Raw genomic sequence first — 23645 nt, forward strand, 5'->3', positions numbered from 1 at the left:
ATTTGGGGAGTCTGACAATAAATTGCCTTTTTTCCCTAAAATTCTGAATTCACTCCTTTAGAAAATGATTTCTATAATGATATACACCAACATGACAAAACTTTTTTATATGTATAGTCATTAAAATATACATATGCATATATAGAGAGCACTGAACAGATATGGAAAACCATGGGGGGTGTGTGTGTGTATATATATATATATATATATATATATATAGAGAGAGAGAGAGAGAGAGAGAGAGAGAGAGAGGGAGAGAGAGAGAGAGAGACATGGCCAAATACTGTTCTGTTTCATTTAATTAAATTCAACAAATATTTATTGGGTGTCTACTACTTGCAAGTCACCGTGTTAGGTGATGCTTGGAGTAGATTTTAAGACACATGAAGCTCACATCACCCACACGAAGCCAAACTTCAGATAATATACTAAACCTTGAAAATACTCACAAGCAGAGCTAAAGCTGAATAATGAATAAGGAAAGAGATAACCAGGAGAAAGGCCTGGGGAAATGGAAAAGGACCAAGGGAATGACTGCTCCCAGGCTTGGCAGGAGTTAGGGGAAGACTGGACCTCACCCCGTCCTCTTCACCTCAAGGTCCAAGATTCAGTTGTCATCCTGCTTTGTTTCCTTTACAAAGTGGAAAAAATAGGGTATTAATTTTCAGTGATAATAAAGCTTGTAGGACTCCCAAAAGATTTTCTTTCTCTTTTTAAATAAAATTTGATCTGCATTCATATCTACAGTTTTTCTAAGTCATTCCCAGCATCACGCTGGATGAGACAGAAGCACCCAAGTCAAATGAGCAATGCTGGCGGGAAGCTAATTTATCAGAACATCGGGAAGCAAGCTGGCACCAGAGGTGAGAACAGTGAAGAGAAGATGAAGGTAAGTATTTTAGAACTTGGCATTCCATTCCTTTTAGGACTTCTACTCTAAACGTATTTATAACGAATGTGTACATCCAGGAAAAGACACATCGTCAAGGAGTCTCCCCCCCTCTAAAGAACCAGCGCATCAGCGGGGAACAAAGCATCAGACTTGTTTCTGATGCAACCCACTGGGAGGGGGGAAAGCTGGCAGGGCCTCGGTGTCACGAGCCACCCTGGGTCACAGGACCACCGAGCGAACCCCAGAGTTCTGAGGCCCCCCAGCACCTGGGTTCAGGCTGGAGTACACCCAGGGCACGAGCAGGCACCTACAGCCTCCCTGCAGAATCATTTAGATTCCGGAAAAGTATAAATCACTCTTCTCTCCAGGAAGGACACACGAGGGACCAGGATGTCCCAAAATGCCCAAACATCCCCCGAGGTGACAGCGTGGCCCTTACAAGGAGCCGGAGCGTCATGGTTAGGAAACCTCCCGTGAAGGCGGCCCTGTCTTGGCCCTGATGGCGCCCTCACAACAGCTGAGGGCGCTGGGGAGGGCCCGGGGGCGCCCCTCACCGCCCACTCCCCAGCTGGGTCTGAGCCAGATTGCGGAGGAACAACCAAAACCAGGTCTCCTCCGTCTACTGCTTTGGTTTTAATCTCATTAGAGGACAAAACCAGCAACCATAAAGTCTCCGCTAAGAAGTCTGTATAGTTCTAACCGGCTCACTAATGGTTCAGTATTTCTGCTGCTCTACTGAAGAGTTCGCGTAAGCAAGAATTCCTTGCAAATGAAACGTGTTTTCAGTGATTATGATTTAGCTCCCATGTTTATAGTCTGTCTTAAAAAAGGAATTACACTCTGATGAGTCATACCTCTGTTCCCGTAATTTTTCTGGATAGAAACCAAACTTGCATTGGCTCTTTTTTGCCCTTCATGGACACTGGGCCTCTGTGCTCCAAATGGAATTGTGGGTCTGAATTTTCTGGTGTCATGAGACATCTAAAGGGGACAGGGAACAGGGAGAGAAACGTGGAGCACGGCTGCACAGAGACAGTGACACACATCAAAGCTATTTAAAGGCACCTTGAGGTTTTAGTAACAATGATCATAGCAGAAACTCCTAAGATGGTGAAGCATCACTTAAATTGGAAATAATGACACCATCTTCTCAAATAAATAATAAATAATCCTAAGAGCAGAGGTGATAAATGTTAAAGGTAATAAAAGCACCCAGGGAATTAAAACACATGCAAAGAGACATTTTTCAAATCAGTAAACACCTAGATGTGTCTCTTACCTGTATGTATATTCAGACACATTTATTTTTCCTTTTTGTCCAGTGGTTTCTGTTCGGCTTGTGAGGTTGACAGTATTTCCAAAAAGACAATAGCGAGGCATCCTCTGTCCTATGACACCGGTGACTACCTCCCCTGTGTGAACCCCTATTGTTATCTGCAGAAATCAAAGCTCTGCCTTAATAAAGTCAATACTATGAATTATTGCTTACTCTATATTAAAGAATAACGCAGAGTCATCATATAAAAATCAAAAGAATTCTCTAGAACTCCAAGCATATTACAGACAAAAACCCTCCCAGAAATCTTTCAAGAGAAACATTCTTTTTGTCAAGTTTGAAGCTTTCAAAGATGTGAATCTGGCAACTTACATGAGACACAGGAAAGAGATTTTAAAAAATAAACCAGAAGGGACAGGGGTTTTTATCTCATCCTCATGACTTTCAGTACACGGAATAAAGAAGATTTCAAACAGGTGGACAGGTTTCCCATTTCTATGGAAGAATGTAATACAATGGGTTCAATACAATATGAGTCTTTGTTTATACAGATGGCCAAAAGGCACAAGAAAAGATGCTCAACATCGCTAATTACTAGAGAAATGCAACTCAAGATTGCAACGAGGTATCACCTCACACCAGTCAGAACAGCCATCATTAAAAAGTCTACAAATAACAAATGCCGGAGAGGGTGTGAAGAAAAGGGAACCCTCCAACACTGGTGGTGGGAATGTAAACGGGTGCAGCCACCATGGAGAACAGTATGGAGGTTCCTTAAAAAAACTAAAAGTAGAGCTGCCATATGACCCAGCAATCCCACTCCTGGGCATATACCTGGAGAAAACTATAATTTGAAAAGATACACACACCCCTATGTTCACTGCAGCACTATTCACAATAGCGAAGACATGGAAGCAACCCAAGTGTCCACTGAAGGATGGATAAAGAAGATGTGGTGCATATATACAATGGAATATTACTCAGCCATAAAAAAGAATGAAATAATGCTATATGCAGCAACACGGATGAACCCAGACATTATCATACTCAGTGAAGGAAGTCAGACAAAGACAGGTATCATGTGATATCACCTATATGTGGAATCTAAAATATGACACAGACAAACATATCTACGAAACACAACCAGATTCACAGACATAGAGAACAGATATATGGTTACCAAAGGGAAAAGGGAGAGGGAGGATAAATCAGGAGGAGTTTGGGATTAACATACACACACAACTCTATATAAAATAAATAACCAACAAGGATCTATAGTATAGCACAGGGAACTATATTCAATATCCTGTACTACCATAATGGAAAAGAACATGAAAAAGAATACACGTTATATATGTGTAACTGAACCACTTTTCTGTACAGTAGAAACACAACATTGTAAATTATACTTCAATTAAAAAAACATTAAAAATCTTAGTCTTTGTTGTCAAGATGTTACTCCTTGTACATAATTAATGATTAGCTGGTCAAGAATATAAATCAGTTGTCCAAAAGGTCTATTACTACCATTATAATATCTGTTTTATCTACTAACCTGAACAGATTCACCATCTACCTGGACCTGGCCGGCAATTTCCATCATGTCCAAAGCCAGGTGGCAAATGGAACGTGCATGGTGGATGCAGGGCTCTGGTAACCCACTCACCGTCATGTACTTATCACCGACCGTTTCCACCTAGCAGGGCACAGATTGGTCAGTACAAACATGACTGTTTCACTTGCTACCCTTACACAGAACATGTTCTTCCAATTGCTATCAATAACTTTCAACTTTCCTCCCCTGAATCTCTTAAAATTCTGATACCTTCAACTCCAACAAGAAGAAACGTCATTATTTGAAATGTACACATCTGGCACTTGGAGTCTGATTACAGGCATTATTTTTCCTCTAGTTAAGTCCCGGTTTCTCAGCTCAGATATGCTTACTACCCAGTAGAACAATTTACTACCCTATTTCCCCTTAAAACACTGATGGTTGGATGGGCCAAAGCTCCACTGCCCCCAGTTCAGTGATTTATCCTGGTCATTAACCACAGATTTTTATGATGTGCTCACCAAGTGCTACACTGTTCCTCGGAAAAAGACTATAAAATAAATAGTCCTTGTGACACTTCTATGACTCCAGATGCCTGGGGGTGGTTTAGTTCACATTCTTGCCTTTACGAAGCAATATTCCACTGACTTCATTTTTCCAATATTATATTTGTTACTAACTGAAACCAAGGGCAGAAATGCCTTAAAAACGTTTCCCTTCAAGCTGATGCTATCTAGAAGCAGGTCTGAGTCCCCTTCTTATGCTCCATGGCTTCTTTACTGTGCAAATCACTTTTACCTTTCAGTAAAAACGTCGCTTGCAGACCAACGACACGAACGCCATGTTTATATTATGTGTGATAAACCACCTGCACGGATTTAACATTTTATTTTAACTAGGGAATCGTCTGTTCCATTCATTTGGGTTACAAGGAAGAGAATGTTTTAGAACGAGAGGTATTATTTAAGAAAATGGTAAATAATGAAGGCATGAGAGCTGCCCGTGCCAAGCCTGCAGGGCTACAGTCAGGGAATAGCACTGCATTAGGACAGGACCTGGACTTGCCTTATAAACAAATGGATTTTTCCGGGAATCCGTCAGAGTGTCGAATCTGGTATAGAGGTCGTTGAGGAGGCTGACAATCTTCATGGCCCCTTCCCCAGACGCGTGCTTGCTGCAGAAGGCGTTGAAGCCCACGATGCCGCTGAAGAGGATGGTCACGTTGTCGTACCTCTTCGCGGGCACCGGACGCTTGTGCCTCAGCTCGTTGGCCACGGACGGAGGAAGGACGGAGTACAGCAACCTGTCCAGAGGGGTGAGGACAAAGCCACAGTGAGAGATGCTGAGAGCAGCTTCAGTGCCTCTCCGGCCCACTGCCTAGACTTCAATGCCATGTGCACTGTGCAGGCTTGGGTTCTGACAGGACACCCGCTATTAGCCAGCTTTGTAAGTCAAGTCGAGAAAATATAAATAATTGGTTTGTTTTAATCCCACAGAACACCCCCAAATCCAAACCAGTTCAAAGCAAATCAAAATAAGCCAAACGAAACAGAGGACTGACACCGGGAAGTCGAAGTTGTCTTGCGTGGTCTTGTGTGTCGACGCTCCTGCTGGGATGTTCACAGGATGAAAGAAGCCATTCAAGCACTTAGCACTGTTTGGATCCCACAAAACCAGGGATACGTTCACCTCTCAGGGATAAGCCATCTGCCTCAACGTTTGTCATCTGACGTGAAAAGCAGATTTCCCCAACAAGGACCTACTGTACAGCTCAGGGAACTCTACTCAATATCCTGTAAAAACCTTTAACAGAAAAGAATCTGAAAACGAATATGTATATATGTATATATAACTGATTCACTTTGCTGTGCACCTGAAACTAACACAACATTATAAATCAACTATACTTCAATGAAAGAAAGAAAGGAAGGAAGGAAGGAAGAAAGGGCAGATTTTTCTGTTTCATTCCTGCCTCACTCCTTCATGGAAGAAACGGATAAAGCAGGTAAGAAATTGGTCTAGACAAGAAAAGATCCTATTTCTGTTGACAATCCTGAGACCACGCTGATGGGACCAGGGGCCCTGGGGAGCAGGGAGAGTGGTGAGCACACGGGAGGGGTGAGAGCTGAGCAGAGAAGCGGAAGCAGGCAGACCTGCGGTTCCTTGACGTGACGGCGCAGAGGAGTAGCCAGCACCTCCGAGCCTCTTCCTCCCCTAAGCCAGACGGCACCGGTGCCAAGGTTAAGGTGCAGAATGGTGCTGAGGTCTCAGTTTTTCGCTACCTTTAGTGGAATTTATTCAGTGTTTCACTTTTCACTTTCAAACAGAGAACATTTTATACAACATTTTAAAGCTGTATTTGAATATTAAATGTGACCAGTACAACTACTTCATTTCAACAAAAATTCACAGTAAATGTTCATAATTAAATCACCTTGAAAACCAAACACCAACGAAGATGGAAACCTTGGTGGTTTTCTAATATAACAGCCGAGCAGGGTCTGAGTAACTCAGACTTACAAATCCAGGTGACTGTGAGCCTTGGTGCTAAGTGCTATCTTACAAGCTCCATAAGATGTGTTATTTTTCATGGTGGAAGCTGTACCACAGACTGATAAATATACATTTTGAGTGGTTTCTCGAGCAGTAGGAGGAATCTGACTGGCCCACCTCATCCCACATACTTGTGGAAATTTGCCAAATACCTGGACCGCTTAAGGGGTTCCCTTCATGGCCGTGAGAAAAGTAAAGTGGTGTCGAAGAAACTAGTTTTCAGCTTCATTATACAAAGTAGGCCAAGGGCAGGAAGAAGCTAGGGATGAAGACAGACATTTAGGTGGATTCTCTATCCATCTAGCTGCCAATAAACAGTTAATTGATGTGTTTACCTGTGGGCACAGCATCCAACCATAGGCAACACACACACATCAATGCAAGAAAAGGACAGGAAGTGGTGCTGTTACCGACCCTATGGTGTCAAGTAGAGTGACACAGTTCTTACACGAAGGAAGATGAGGTCAATTCTCCAAGACAGCTTCCTATTATACAAACGTTAAAAATGAACACGCAAGACCACCGGAAAAATTCTCTTACGAAAGTCAGTGATTTCATGCTTTTAATTGATTTTAATTAATATACTCAAGCAAGGCCAAGCAGTATGCACAATGTGTATCTGTTTAAATGAATTACTTGAAAATGAAATATTATCTTAAATGTTACTTGCCCAGTAGTTCATAATTTAATCCACCATTCGTAGAAAAATAACAGTTTTGTGTTTTGATACCTTTGTTCATGTATCAAATTACAGATGCAATTGCTGTCATCACAGATGACACTACAGTCTGTCAGACTCACACCTGCTGAACTCCAAAATAATTTGGAGTCCAAGAACAGAACGCTTTTAAAATATAATGGCCAAATCTAAGTTCAGTGTTCTGTGTCCCCCAGCACCTGGGCAGCCCTGGCACCGAGAGGTACACCTCTTGTGTGAAGAACTGGATGAACGGGTAGTTGGACTTGAAATATGCACTTGAATTATTCTTCTAATGACTTCCAGAGACATGCTTTAGCGTATATTCTTCCAGCTTGGTTTGTAAAATTACTATTAGGACTGACTGATTTCTGTGTGCATAACTTCTATTGAAGTGATGTCTTAGAGTTTACCTAGGACTCCAGACCTACGGCAGGTCCCACGCCTCAGAGTCCTGTTATAGGGAAGAACCTCTGTGTTCTATTACAAGCTAATCACTAACGGGGTGCTGCTTATCAGATTAAATTGTACACGATGGCCTATCTCTGCGAACCCTGCTCCCCAGGTCATGAGCCTGGGGAGCAGGGTTTAGCTCCCAGGAAACAGCCTAACCAGGTTCACCCAGGGAGCGGCCGCAGGAAGGAAGACATTCACACCTCCCAGCCCCAGACGCTGCCAGGAACCAGGAAGTGCTTAGCTTTAGCCCCGCCCCTTTGGCGGGCCCCACCCACCTTTGGCTTTAGCCCCGCCCCTTTGGCTGGTCCCACCCCCTTCGGCTGGTCCTGCCCCTTTTAGTACAAAAGGAGCCCGAATTCTAACTCAGGCCAGATGGTCGTTTGGGACACGAGCCCGCCATCTTCTGGGTCTGCTGTCTTTCCGACTACAATCGCTGTTCCTTGCCCCAGCAACTTGTGTCTGGATTTACGGGCCTGCTGCGCAGTGAGCACTCTGACGGTCAGTCTTAACTACGGCAGGGCCACCGGCTACCACGCAGGCCAGCCCTGCCAGCCCTGCCCGCCCTCTTTAAGCACAGGGCACGTGCTTACGTGTCTGTCTTCTTCTTTTCATCTTCCAGGGCGCGCAGTGTGAGCTGCAGCCTGTCCGTGAGGATTTCCAGCTCCTGGGTCAGCTTGTACTCCTCTCGGAACTGCTCCCCCAGCAGCACGAGGTCCCGCGTGGCATCGTGCAGGGGGATGTCGCTCAGGTACAGCCCTCGCCGGGTCAGGTCGTCCAGGTTCATGACACTGTCACAGGGAGAAGGAGGCACTGTCAGTCCCCAGGGTCCCCACGGTAACACTGCCCTGGCTCCTGTCCAGGAGTCTAATCCCGCCGCCTGCCATTCTGCAGGTCAGGCGGAAGAAGATTTGGAGAAAAGCGAGAGGAATGTGCTTCATTCTTCTCAATATTTAAACATCTGTCAAAAGAGCAGTGAACCTGACATGCCGTGAACCTGACATGCAGTGAACCTGACAATGTAGTGAACCTGACATGCAGTTTTGCCAAATGGCACTGTCTAACGCCATCAGCCTAAATTAAGAGATAATGTGAAAAACTGCCCTACGAAACCCGCTCGGGTTTCTAACACAAGCCTGTTACTTATTATTGCCACAGTTTTCCCGCATTATGAAGAGATAAAGAAAAAGTTATCTTTCCTCTCTTTAACAAGGATAACAGTGTTTCTTCTGAGAAGCTAGTTCATTGTTGCCTTAGGGGTTCTATGACGTAACTAGGCATCTTCTCTTTCACAGACAATGATGAAAGGTTTACAGCCTGATTTATGACCCATCTTCAACGTGACTTTTCTGTACTCATGACTTTCTAACATGCACTTTCTATTCCACGCTTATTTCTGGCTCTAATTTCTTCTACTCCTCTTATTTTCTTTGACAAATTTTCTCATTTATTTGAAACAGTATTTGCTCTTGCTGAATTTGATGCATCTTCGTAACTTAAGTCATTCTTAGAACAACGTGATATTTATTGATTCGGTGAAGATCCACCAGTAAAAAGTTGACTTTTAAAAAAATTTAGTATTTGGTTAAAATGTCTGAAGGTTACATTCTTGGTTTGAATTCTTTAAACGCAAAGTAATTATTTCTAGTTGTGCATAATAATAATTTCTCTAAAATGACATAACTGTGTTGTGACTTTACTAAAGAAATTGGGATTAATAAAATGTTTCCCTGCAATATATTCTCAGCAGAAATGTCCAAAATCAAAGCAAAAATTAGCATGCTAATAAAGAAAAATAAAATGATCAGTTTACTATTGACACACACCCTTCAGGAAAGAGGCCAGCTCATCCAGCAAACGGTCTACAAGACCTGCCAGTGAGCAGAGGAAAAATGACTATAACTGTGAAATGAAAATGAAGGGTTCAAATGCTCATACTGAGTGAGAAAACTTAATCAAATTATGTCTCGTTGTTCTCAAAACATATTTATTACTTTAATGAGCTATTATGTTTTTTCTTATCATCTTTATGGGAATATAATTGTTTTACAATGGTGTGTTAGTTTCTGCTGTATAACAAAGTGAATCAGTTATATGTATACTTATATCCCCATATCCCCTCCCTCTTACGTCTCCCTCCCACCCTCCCTACCCCACCCCTCTAGGTGGTCACAAAGCACCGAGCTGACCTCCCTGTGCTATGCGGCTTCTTCCCACTAGCTATCTATTTTACATTTGGTAGTGTATATATGTCCATGCCACTCTCTCACTTCGTCCCAGCTTACCTTCCCCCTCCCTGTGTCCTCAAGTCCATTCTCTACATCTGCGTCTTTATTCCTGTCCTGCCCCTAGGTTCTTCAGAACCATTTGGGTTTGTTTTTTTTTAGATTCCATATATATGTGTTTTCATACGGTATTGGTTCTTTTTATGGCTGAGTAATATTCCATTGTATACACGTGCCACATCTTCTTTATCCATTTGTTTGCTGATGGACATTTAAGTTGCTTCCATGTCCTGGCTATTGTAAATAGAGCTGCAATGAACATTGTTGTACATGACTCTTGGAATTATGGTTTTCTCAGGGTATATGCCCAGCAGTGGGATTGCTGGGTCATATGGGAGTTCTATTTTTAGTTTTTTAAGGAACCTCAATACTGTTCTCCATAGCGGCTGTATCAATTTACACTCCCACTAACAGTGCAGGAGGGTTCCCTTTTCTCCACACCCTCTCCAGTATTTGTTTGTAGATTTTTTGATGACGGCCATTCTGACTGGTGTGAGGTTATATACCTCATTGTGGTTTTGATTTGCATTTCTCTAATGATTAGTGATGTTGAGCATCCTTTCATGTGTTTGTTGGCAATCTGTATCTTCTTTGGAGAAATGTCTATTTAGGTCTCTGCCCATTTTTGGATTGGGTTGTTTGTTTTTTTGATATTGAGCTGCATGAGCTGCTTGTAAATTTCAGAGGTTAATCCCTTGTCAGTTGCTTCGTTTGCAAATATTTTCTCCCATTCTGAGGGTTGCCTTTTAGTCTTGTTTATGGTTTCCTTTTCTGTGCAAATGCTTTTAAGTTTCATTAGGTCCCATTTGTTTATTTTTATCTCCATTTCCATTTCTCTAGGATCAAAAAAGGATCTTGGGCTTCCCTGGTGGCGCAGTGGTTGAGAGTCCGCCTGCCGATGCAGGGGACACGGGTTCGTGCCCTGATCCGGGAAGATCCCACGTGCCGCGGAGCGGCTGGGCTCGTGAGCCATGGCCCCTGAGCCTGAGCGTCCGGAGCCTGTGCTTCGCAACGGGAGAGGCCACAACAGTGAGAGGCCCCCACAGAGAAAAAAAAAAAAAAAAAGGATCTTGCTGTGATTTATGTCATAGAGTGTTCTGCCTATGTTTTCCTCTCAGAGTTTTATACTGTCTGGTCCTACATTTAGGTCTCTAATCCATTTGGAGTTTACTTTTGTGTATGGTGGTCCGGATTCTTCTAATTTCATTCTTTTACATGTAGCTGTCCAGGTTTCCCAGCACCACTTATTGAAGAGGCTGTTTTTTCTCCACTGTATAGTCCTGCCTCCTTTATCAATGATAAGGTGACCATATGTGCGTGGGTTTATCTCTGGGCTTTCTATCTTGTTCCATTGATCTATATTTCTGTTTTTGTGCCAGTAACTGTTTTCCTCTTGGGGTTATTTATTTTGTAAGTAAAACTGCTTTCAGTTGATCTCATTTCGTGTGAGTACTGGTTTCTCTATACACATGAGCAGGTCCCATATGACAACGGGTGAGTGTGTCACCATGTAGCCAATTTCTACATATGGTGATTAACAAGTAGACTCTAAATTTCCTGCTTCTATTTCCAAAGAAACCTTTCTCTCCATGAGTAGAAACTGTCCCTATTGAGAAGCTCTCATTATACCGATGCTCAACTTGGAAAGAGGCTGAAGGAAGAACACTTATTTATGGCAGTTGAAGATATATAGTTAGATCAATGGAGTTTATTAATAAAAAATATAAAGAGTTTATATTCCCTAATTTTGTCTCTTTTATTTTCGTAATATATATTCTCTGGGGAAAAACCCATCATTAGTCTTATAGAGTCTTTAATACCATATTAATAATTTCCAAGGAAGATGTTACAAAATTCATTTGATTTTTCAGAAATTTTAAGACAATATCTTTAAATGAAAAGTGATCAATTGGACTTTAAACTAAATTTTTAATCAACAGCCCACCAAAACATCCTTTCTTGAGTGCTACTAGATAATGTGCATACATTTTGCCTGCACAAAGTTATAAATACACAAACTATCACCTAACAACAAGTTCTCTAGTTATCTATGTCTACTGCTCTCAAGTAAATTTAGATATGTGTTTCTTATTCTAAACTCCCATGCATCTTTTAGTAGAATGCTTGTCACATTGGGAAAATACCAACCTACAGTTTTACTTCCCTCTAATGTTTATTATATCTATTTTTTAAATTAATTAATTAATTTATTTGTTTTTGGCTGCGTTGGGTCTTTGTTGCTGTGCACCGGCTTTCTCTAGTTGTGGCGAGCAGGGGCTGCTCTTCGTTGCAGTGTGCGGGCTTCTCATTGTGGTGGCTTCTCTTGTTGTGGAGCATGGGCTCTAGGCGCATGGGCTTCAGTAGTTGTGGCACGTGGGCTCAGTAGCTGTGGCTCGCAGGCTCTAGAGCGCAGGCTCAGCAGTAGTGGCTCACGCGCTTAGCTGCTCTGCGGCATGTGGGATCTTCCCGGACCAGGGCTCGAACCCATGTCCCCTGCATTGGCAGGCAGATTCTTAACCACTGCGCCACCAGGGAAGTCCCTATGTTTATTATAAATAACGTTATTTACATAAATGTCAACTTAAAACTATATTTTGAATAGTATATCTCAGTTAAAGTAGTGAAATAGTTTTACTATAAAATAGCTTACATCCAGAAATCATTAGAAAAGTAACTTCTTGGTGCCAAATATAACCATGTATTTCTGCCATCGCATTACATGCTTTATAGGTTTGCTTATGGACATATGATGTGTCTTTGGAAGGTACAAAGCTACAGAGTTAGCTACCTTCAGATTAGGTATCCCCTGATCTAATGGCATAAACACTCAGCAAATTGACTAGGATATGGCAAACAAAACAGAAGACATGACTCCTTCCGAGTTTATTGCAAATGTTCAATGAAGTTATCCTTGTTATAGAGAGGTGTATAAGAAGAGTTGTGAAGTCTAAGCATACTTTGTAGAAACAATTGAATAAAAAGATATTGGACTCCTTCATTAGCACCAGATGGGTACTTCTATCTATTATAATTCACCTCGAAGTGATTACCTTGGTGAGCACAGGAAAAGTATGCTGTCTGCTTCAGGTAAGTAGATCATCTGGCCCTTGAGCCGTAAGCAGCTGATCTCAGTGCCCGTCAGTTCATCCTCACACTCTGATTTCTCTACATCCAACAACCCTTCCTGGAAAAGGCAAGACACAACCGTCCACTCATGCCTTTGTCTCTACCTAACGACTCAGCCGAGAAGGACACAGAGACCCTCATTCCCACCAAGCCGTAAGGGAGAACATCAGCCCAGGTAGAACAGGAGAGGCGTTTCACCAGAGTCCGCCAGGTAACACGCAGACAGCCTCACATCACTGCAGAAGAGCCAACTGACCGTTTCCTTTGAACCAGAAAGACAGTAGCTGTGCTACCTTCACATCTTTACGGAAAGCTGCAGTGAGTCTTATTTCTGATTTTCCACCATGGCCACAGCACGTAATCCCAGGCTCCAGCAAAGACCAGACCCAGTGTCCCCATGCCCACCCCTACATGCACAGAGCAGCTGGAAGCAGCTGGTTCCAAATACAGGAAGCAGGTGCGGGGAAGACCTTTGTAGGTGGAGGGCGGAAGGGAGGAGAAGCTTTGTCCTCTGGAACACTGGCTACATCAGCCCCAAGAACAGAAACTACGAGATCTGGGTACCACCAACTATCAACTGAATGAAAATGTTATCACTTGTATTTCCCCACAAAAATGCCCTGAAGAATAACAGACAATTTAGGGAACAACAAACCAGCGGCTCTGGGTGAAGTTTAAAAAATCTTTATTAGTTCCCCAGATTTCTAAAATAGGAGTCTGTAGCTGTATATTGAGTAAAAGGTGTTGGTTTCATCGTGTGCACCCGGGCAGCCTGGGCGAGGCCTTCTCCAAACTCTCACGCGTTTATTCTAACCAGAGGAGGGGGTCCCACTTCCCTACAGGCAAACCCCAAATCAGCACCGTTGCCTTTGAAATAGGACTCCCTTCGGGCTCTGGTGTTTCTCTCTCTACACCTTCTGCATCTCACAGAATGTTTTCACAGCTAATTATCCCTGTGGAACACTTCTAATCTGTAACAGACCTTACTTCCTCACACTTACTGAAATAATGTCTCAATTACCTTGCTTCTCAGTACGAAGACCGTATTGATGTGTGAGAGGATCCCATGGAAACTGATGTCAATATGAGGACGGACCAGGGAGAAGACAGACAGGAGGCTGCAGGTCCCAGGCTGGAGCTAAAATGCAGATGAAAACAAAAGGATACTTAGTCAATAATTCTTATGATCTGATAGTAGTTATTAGATCAGACCAGCTCAACAGCACTTAAACATAGAAAATCGTAATTATTTCGTAGGAAAGTGACCTCAACTGTGGACTCACATCATCATCTAAGCAGCTTGGCAACTAAATGAACATCCAGTAGTTGCCTGAACATGAAACCTAATATGGAATCAGGGGACTAATATTCAAATATAAGCTAATCTAAACAAGAGAAGAATTTTTGAAGAAAAAAGAATGGAACTTAGCTTTTAAATTGTAGCATGAGGTGTTAGATGTCCATGGCCTAAAATGAAATTTAAATAGCAAAACCACCCACGACACTCATAGTTTATCGGGAGACGGCTAATTACCAATAAAAGGGAAAGTGAGTGACTGCTTACACTAAGTGATGTTCATCCGCCCTCTAGCCTCACAGTATAACAAGGGGAGAGCAGGCCAAGAGGGACGTGACACGGTCAAGGTCATCAATGGAGGAGAGGCAGCATAACAGCCCAGTCCACACATGGTTCTGCCTCCAGATTTACGGGTTCATGCCAGATCCCATGGGAGTTCATCCTGAATTAAGAGTCCTTAATTACAAGCAAAAAGTATCTCTAGACACATGTCATGTGCAATTCCAAAAGTCAGAAACGGAGAGAAAAGAAAAAGTGGGAAGAGAGGACTTGACAACAGGTCTGAATAAGAAGATAATATAATAACAATAATAATAATACAAGTCAAACGTACATTCCTGGCATCACCCAACTGCTGTCCTTTGATGCTTTTTCTACTAAACCCCACGGTAACCTCTATCGCTTTCCTCTTTGGTGTATTTTAAATTCCTTCCTTTTCCCTGCAAATGTCAGTGGTTGATTTTGAAAGTTATTTTCAGACAGTAGATATTCAGTGACTATTTGCTCCATGTTGAATAAATTAAGTGAAAACTGATTGTTACTGGAAAGTTACTCACTTCCTCATTAAAACAAGTACACTATTCCCACAGAATTCTCCCACTGCCCTTGTGATTAAAACAGAAAAAAATAAGTAGCTGTCCTAGGCAAAGCTGCAGTATGCTGAAACACACTTAGTGTGCAGTTACGGAACTTCTGGGACGTACCGTGTGCTCCACGTTACCTGATACATAAGCAAAGGGTTAAAGGTATGAATGGTCACCTGTAATGATAGTGTCTTTGTGGCCTTTTGTCTCAGGCCCCAAGGGAGTGTGATGTACTCTTACCTGGGGAAGGACTCTGTAGATGGCATTGCCACACTGAGTGACCACGAGATCCCGGTTGAATATGATGTGAAAGGGAAAAGCTTTGCAGAAGGTATATGGGCTGATGCGTGATTCCTGGGTACCATTTTCTTCAAATCTGTCAAGATCTTCATAAAAATCCTCTTCTTTTGACTCTTTTTCTTCAATCAAAAATTGAGTATGATCACATTCTTCGTTTCTTTGCTGAATAACCTGGATGCCAAAAGGGGAAATGGTGTTAATTGTCTGCATTTAGTTACAATACCTAAATACCTAAGAAACTGGTGATGAGAACTTCACTTAGCAGGTTAATTTTAAAAATTCAATATATGCAAACACTATACACGCCTAACATAGAAAACTATTTCTGGACATTGATTTATGAAATCTGAAGACTGACTAAGTAAATTCACAGAAAGATAGCAAATCTGGTACGAGTCCCCTAGTGGTCCATGCAGCCTCTTTGGTAGAATTTGGGGGAAAGCACCCCCTTGTCCTGGTGGGCTCAGCACCCCTCAGCCAGGCACACGTACAGTAGACGCCCTACACATCATACAGAGTGGTATGTTTAATATGGTCAAAAATGAGACGCACAAACAGGGAAATGAAATGACAGAAATACGTATTTAATATGCCATGTCATTTTTTTATCCATCAATCGGCAAGTATATAAAAATTACAGTACCAAATGAGGTAGGATACAGAAGAAGAGTCATTTCACATGCCACTAAATGGGGGTATTTTGACTAATCTTTCTGAAGAATAGATCGACAAAATGCATAAAAATCCCCCCTCCCCAAATTACCTTTTTTGATTTAATTCCAAATCTAGGACTTTATTCTATGGGAGTAATCATGACCATGAGCGAAGCTCTCTAAAGAATAACTACATTTCTAAATATTATTCACAGGCAAATAAATGATTAAGCTTTAAAAAAGATTTTTCCTTTCGAGTTTAAGAAACTTCAACCAACACATCCTCTTATAAAGGGAAAAAAACCATATCTCAAATTGCGGCCAGATCAAAATGGGAAATAGCTGAATGAATATTTCTTCAGCTGCAGCTAAATGAAGGCAAAACATTGCTCTTTTTCACTTTTTTCCTTAGTTCACTGCAGCCAACTCTGACACTTAAGAACAAATCTCAATTAATATGGACGCTATTGTATATGTTTTCCCAAATGTAGTTTCACGGTGAAATCAGGATATTACTACTAAAACTGTCACACTAATCTACTACACTGCTGAAAGATTAGTATTCTTATTTATGATTGGAAAATTCTGCCCCATGAAGATTAATTTCCCTAAAGTCTCATAAAGAAAACAAAACAATCTTAAAATTTTGATGTTCTGCTGTGTTTCCATTTCAGCTAGAAGAACTGAATTATATGCAACCTAAATTTACTAATGAATTCCTCAATTATACCCTTTTGCCTTGGTTAAATCAGCGAAATGAACAGCTTTTCTGATCATGTTTTTAACCTCTCCTTCGTATATCACCTTCATGACATGGTCTAATATTCCTGAAGTAGTTAAATTGTCTGGTAGCTCTGGACCTATTAAACTTAGGGATTCAACATAAGAATACCTCAGGAAATTAAAACAGTACCTTTGAAAAACATTAAATATACCAAATGCAAATATTTCAGACATCTATATTGGAATACTTGAATAAATGAAGGTCACAAGACAACCCACATTGTATAAGTGGGATGTATAAAGTGAACCCCGTAATTATACAGAGTGCTACTGCTGTCAACCTCCCATAGCAAAGGCTCTAAGAACCATGGCGACTGCAGTTTCCAAGGGTGCCCGGTTTATGCTGCTTTCCTGAAGTTTCTATGCCCTTACTTCTCGCTCAGCTTGGCTACGTAATGAACAAACCAAGGGCAGACCCAGCGTTTACAACGCCCGTGACACAGGCTCATGTACTGTAAGTGAAGTGTTAGTTCGGTGTCAGGATCCAGAGCTGGAAATGAAAGGCGTATACAATTTTAATTGAATTCCAGTGAGATTCCTAAACACGGGTGAATTTCAATCCTTGACCCAAGTTTTTAAATGTCTCTGGATTTGATAATGTTATGTTATCCATACTCCCACTTTCTAGTTGTAGAGAAACTAAGGATGCACCTGGGGATCACATAAAAAATGACACCAACTCTTGAAAGTAAAAACACCCGTGAAATCTCATGTGACATTACTAGATTAAATATACGGCATACTTTTCTAAATTAATCAATTTAAATGTTACAATTTCTATTTGTGTAATACTGTACTTAAAGTGTGGGCTTCCCACACATGTTAGAATGTAACTATAGATCTAAGAAAGCACTGCCTATTAGATTTTCCATAAAGAAAGCAAACCGAAATAGGGTACCCTCGGTCCAATTTTCTCAAACCTAGGGCCACTGAAAAATGTCTCTTGGGGCTGAGCACACAAAACACAGCTCCCTGGGAGCAACTCTCTGGATTAGAAATAAGGAAAAATGATAGCTCCCTTCATTGCACAGCTATTGTATCAGTACCTTGAAATTATCACTCAAAACTGACAGGGTGAATTAGCAACAGCAACACATTTTTTAAAGTCTGAGACCAGCTTCTTTTACCAAGTGATCTAATTTTAAAAAAAAAAAAAAAAAGCAAAGGTTTTAGCCCACAAAAATGCAATATTCAAACCACATTTCAGGGACAGAGCAAAAAGTCCACACACACACACAAAAACCCAGTAAAATAATACTTCATCTCATATTACTTTAGAATGTGTCCATGTTACAGGGGTTTTTGGTATTCTGAAGGCCACAGCTCAGCCAGACAAAGGTCCTCCTGCTTCCCAGCTAGTGTGAGCTCACAGGAACTGCAAATTAAACTTCCCGTTGCCTTGAGCAATAGATATAATTAGAAAGAAAAATCTGTTCCCACAAGGAAACACTACCCTGTGCGCATCCCAAGCCAAATACAGAAGACTGCCAGTGTTACGGCTGGCACTACCTCTGCTGAGCGCCAGTAGCAGCACTGACCAGGGGCACGTTCAGAGCACCTTTCTAACACCCCGCATGTCACCTGTGCCCAGAAGAGCCCCAGGTACTGACCATTACCTTCATGTCTATTTCAGTGTCGTGGATCTGCTGAGCTACCGTCTTAATGATCCCGATGACAATGTCCTGCAGGCCTTCTCTCTCTGAGTAGTAGTGCAGGATGAGCCCTTTGCCCTTCTCTGCATCGGTGCACCTAAAGGAAGGTGCTCGCATGCCCGGGTAGATGGTAGCAAGGTGGTCGTGCAGGGCATCGAGGTTCTGCAAGGAAGAGGACAGAGTGATGAGTAAGTCCTGCTCCCATGTGGCAGCTGCCCTCGGGAGAGAAGGCTGAGGAAGCAGACTCAGGTCTGAGCTCAGGCGCCCACGGGCCATGCGAACATGCACAGTGCACAGCCTTCCCTGCTGCATCCAGACGTCGGTAAGGCAAGAACCACAGAGAACTTGAAACTAAGGTGATGAAATTAAGAAGAACATCTGTGTGAATGGATAAAGAAGATGTGGTGTACACACACACACACACACACACACACACACACACACACATAATGGAATACTACTCAGACATAAAAAAGCATGAAATAATGCCATTTGCAGCAACATGGATGGACCTAGAGATGATCATACAAAATGAAGTACATCAAAGACAAATACCATATGACATCACTTATATGTGGAATTTAAAATATGACACAAAAGAACATATCTATGAAAGAGAAACAGGCTTACAGACATAAAGAACAGACTTGTGGTTGCCAAGGCGGGGCGGGGGGGAATGCACTGGGAGTTCGGGGTCAGCAGATGGAAACTACTGTGTATAGGACAGATAAACAACAAGGTCCTACTGTAGAGCACAGGGAACTGTATTCAATATCCTGTGATAAACCACAGTGGAAAAGAATATGAGGACTTCCCTGGTGGCGCAGTGGTTAAGAATCCGCCTGCCACTGCAGGGGACACGGGTTGGAGCCCTGGTCCAAGAAGATCCCACATGCCACAGAGCAACTAGGCCCGTGTGCCACAACTACTGAAACCTGCGTGCCTAGAGCCTGTGCTCTGCAACAAGAGAAGCCACCGCAATGAGAAGCCCGTGCACTGCAACGAAGAGCAGCCCCCGCTCGCCGCAACTAGAGAAAGCCCGCATGCAGCAACGAAGACCCAACGCAGCCAAAAATAAATAAAATTTAAATAAATAAATAAATAATAAACCTTTGCATTAAAAAAAGAATATGAAAAAGAATGTGTATATATATGATAACTGAATCACTTTGCTGTACAGCAGAAATTAAGGCGGCACTGTAAATCAACTATATTTCCATAAATTAAAAAAAAAGAAAAACATCTGTGACTGCTAACAGTGGAAATATTTTAAAGAAGGTAAACAAACAAGGGGGTGTAAAACGGATACCTGAAGCAGAAAGAAGAAACACAGTTATGAGCTAAGACAAAGGTATGCATATTTACAAGAGTTTGGGGCAGTTGTATATTTATGTTATGATAACCAGCATGGAATGCCCAAAGTGATCACATATTACACTTTGTTTCCACTACAATCCTAAAACATGACTATTAATTCAAAAACTACATCAGAGTTATAAGCATATGCAAATATAAGCATACTCTTTGTGAAATAATATTTTAGTAATTAAAATTATTTTGGAAATTATATCAGTATAATTTCTTCATGTTCATTTATAGTCTCCAAGCAAGGTACAGCCTCATAGCTAACCTGTGAAACTGAACCTTTTGGAACTGAAGTCTTGGAAAACTAATAAATTTGCAAATAAATATTTTCTGTTCTGATAGCCTTGTGATTAATTTTTTTTGATTAATTTAGAATGTACCAAATTCCCCACTTTCTTGTATTACTCTCTAATATGAAAAAAAAAATTGTGTTTAAAGATCACCAGAAGAAATGGTACAAACTATACTACTGACTGGGTGCAACATGGCTTTCCAACACTTAATTCATAATGCGTGTTGCGTGTGTGTGTGCTGCACGAATATAGTAGCGCACACACATAGCATAGCATGGTACAGGAGTTAAGAGCAAGGTGGCTAGAAGGAATAAAGACGGAGACGCAGAGAACGGACTTGAAGACACGGCGGGTATGGGGAAGCTTGGACCAAGTGAGAGAGTGGCATGGACATATATACACTACCAAATGTAAACTAGATAGCTAGTGGGAAGCAGCCTTACAGCACAGGGAGATCAGCTCGGTGCTTTGTGACCACCTAGAGGGGTGGGATAGGGAGGGTGGGAGGGAGGAAGACGCAAGAGGGAGGAGATATGGGGATATATGTATACGTATAGCTGATTCACTTTGTTATGCAGCAGAAACTAACACACCATTGTAAAGCAGTTATACTCCAATAAAGATGTTTTAAAAAAACCCAAATATAAAATTAATCACTTATTATAAAAAAAAATCAAGCTGACTTTGGGAATTTGCCGGTGGTCCAGTGGTTAGAACTCTGTGCTTTCACTGCTGAGGGCCCAGGTTAGATCCCTGGTTGGGGATCTAAGATCCCGCAAGCTGAATGGTGTGGCCAAAAAAAAGAAAAATGAAAAAAAATGCAACTATTTAAAAAATAACTAAATTATAATAATAAAAATAATCAAGCAAACTTGGATTTAAATCATGACACTGTCATTTCATGATAATATAGCCAACCTACCCAACCTTTCTAAGGCTTGATTTCTTCTGATAAAATGGAAATAACTAAAGTGATGCATACAAAGCATGAGCCCACCCCAGATGTAGCAGGCAAAATAATGGTGTCCCCAGGATTCCAGACCTCGGCCCTGTGAACATGCTACCTCACGCGGCAAGAGAGATTTTGCAAATGGCGCTAAGGTTATGGACCTTGCTTGGGAAGACTATGGCTGGGCCCCAGCCTAATCCCATGAGCGACTGAGTCCTTAGGTGCCAAGACCCCTTCCTGGTTGCAGGGAGGGATGTGGGAACTGAGGAGGAAACAAGGTCTGAGGAACAGGACACCGCACGCACGCAGGGCCTGGGGAGAGCCTAGGGCCTTACAAGCCCCTCCCCCCCACCGCCCCCCTATGGCCGGTAAGGAAACTGGTCCACAGCCCTACGTCTGGCCCCGGGGGCTGAATTCTGCCTACACCCGAACGAGCGAGGAAATCTTCCCCATCCCCCATCCCCGTCCGCAGCCCTGCTGGCCCCCTGACCATGGTCCAGGGAGACCCCTATGGCCTCCCAACCTACGTAAATGCAGGATAATAATGTGTGTTGTTTTAAGCACTTATGGTTGTGGGGCATTTGTCATGGTAGCAGTAAAACAGCTAATTCACCAAATAGGAACCTGTCAATAACTGGTGATTATTACTAAAGAGAATGGGAAAAGCAAAACGATCTCAGGATGCCCTGAGCCTCGAGGAGCACATCTGAAAAGGAGGTGTGGAAAGGGGCCAAAACGGAAGGACGGTTCTCGTTCCCGATGTCTCAGAGAGGCCAGTTTAGGGAAACAAGGATCCAGTAAGACGTCAGTTAGGACGCGGCGCGAGTATGGCAGGAGGTACGTGATGGCACGTGCGGCCCTGCGTCGCCAAACACTCATCCGTGCGCTGTCTGTGCAGCGCATAAAGCATGTGCACTGCGCATGCGTCACGCAGGTTGTGTGCTGCAGCCGGGGGCAGGGGGCAGGGCCGGCCCAGATCTGCACCACACGGACCCGGACTGTAAGCGGTTCATGGTTTAGCTCACAAACCAATGTGCAGAGTGGCTTTGGGTGCCTACAAGGGTTAGGGTTAGACTAAAGGACGGGGTCCAAAGACGCAGAGTGCAGGTAAGAGCTGAGGTCACAAAGGCTGACGTTCTGATTGGGATACATGGCTCAAGTCCCCTCAACTGGTGAAGCGGCTTCTTTTTGAAATGCCTTGAGGCCTAGGGCTAAAATTTGGTTTTCTGCCCCCAGTTCCACCTGTTATAATCAAGTCAGGCCAGTTCTTAACTCAAATACCAAGTGGTCCTGATTGTTCCACAGGCTGCCGTTGCCAGGTAAGAGGAACCCAACACGGCAGATGCTAAGGGCGGACAGTTTACAGAAACCTCGAGCAGCTGAAGGCCTGAGACGACTTCACTTGCTAAGTAACACGGAGGGTTTTCCTATGACGAGGTCTTCCCACGGGAACCCTTTCCTGGGAAGGGAGACATGAAGACTGCCCCTCATAACCCTGCCAGACCCCTTACACGTCTGCTGATGCTGCAAAAACGCTGTCGTAGAAAAGCTGGTGAGAAAAAAGATCATCAAGAGAGTTCTGTATGTGTTTCCCGCAAAGTCAAAATTCAGTCTGTTGCTGCTAAATTAAATTTCTGTCCTTGTTCCTAAAATAATTTCCTAATGTAGTCAGGCCCGGGTACTGTGTTGCGGCTCATTTTCATGAAAAAATTTAAAAATGAGTCAAACAGTAACTTGAAATATGTAGTTTTTTTTTCAATTTCTTTTCTATAAAATGTTCACATACAGTACATCTTAAGTCAATATGCCTAGATTACTTTCACACTCATCTGTTTTCATCTTGTGTCATATTATATGAGCACATTTCTATACGCAGATAAGCAGATGGCAGGAGGCGGTACCAATGGTACCATTCACCTTCTCTGCATCACTGATGCTAAAGAAAGCGAGAGATGGGCCAGGAGTCACACAGGGACATGCACTGCTCCCTAAATGTGGGGACATTTTAATTTAAATAATTCAATTAAATAATGCCATTATTTTAATAATTTATATTTGCCTTAAAGGTATTGTTAATACTAAAGTATTAATAATAAAATGTTGCTTAAATTTATCAATTCAAAGCAAGTGGGAAATCAAGACACATGAGGTCATGTCAATCTTTTAATAAGTCTCTGTGGTAACCAACTCTCCAGGGATTGACTGTTTTGTCGAGTTTGCTATTAATTAGACAACTAAAGTGCTTTCCTGGAGCATAAAAGATTTAACACCACTTAATGTAATATTGATTTTCTTTAGGTAGTATCTAACCATAAAAAGTACTCCTGGGATTTCTTTAGTTACAGCTTCCCTTACTGGGTCTTACTCTCTCAAAATTGAAGTGATTACCACTGGCTGTCTATTATGAGAAATGGAATTCATGATTATATATTAAATTATTTTCAACTGAGTACATCTGTACTGCTAAAAATGTACTTTCTTCACAGACTTCACAGATAATTGTTTGCAGGAACCTCAAAGGCCACAACAAAGATACTCAAAATAGGCAAGAGAAAAACCTTGTCTGTCTACATTTTATAACACCATCTATACAAAGCTAATTATTCGTCCACATGGTTGTAGCAATATATTTTGGAAAACAAGAGTTTCAATT

The 23645-nt window shown here is 42.2% G+C and overlaps 1 protein-coding gene across 1 annotated transcript in view; it reads right to left on the reverse strand.

The window, feature by feature from the left end:
* Positions 1-224: 224 nt before the first annotated feature.
* The window catches only part of GUCY1B1 (guanylate cyclase 1 soluble subunit beta 1), a 47153-nt gene continuing 23732 nt past the window's right edge, over positions 225-23645 (reverse strand). Inside the window, exons 5-14 of the mRNA XM_082838592.1 lie at positions 18350-18547; positions 15238-15468; positions 13859-13975; positions 12762-12895; positions 8020-8217; positions 4789-5026; positions 3724-3864; positions 2172-2326; positions 1747-1873; positions 225-631 (exon numbers count right to left, since the gene is read on the reverse strand). Coding sequence (XP_082694718.1) covers positions 608-631; positions 1747-1873; positions 2172-2326; positions 3724-3864; positions 4789-5026; positions 8020-8217; positions 12762-12895; positions 13859-13975; positions 15238-15468; positions 18350-18547 — 1563 coding nt within the window. The 3' untranslated portion in view covers positions 225-607. The remainder of the gene's footprint in view (positions 632-1746; positions 1874-2171; positions 2327-3723; positions 3865-4788; positions 5027-8019; positions 8218-12761; positions 12896-13858; positions 13976-15237; positions 15469-18349; positions 18548-23645) is intronic.

Source organism: Leucopleurus acutus, assembly GCF_964270905.1.
Source record: "Leucopleurus acutus genome assembly, chromosome: 4".
Taxonomy (NCBI): Eukaryota; Metazoa; Chordata; class Mammalia; order Artiodactyla; family Delphinidae; genus Leucopleurus; species Leucopleurus acutus.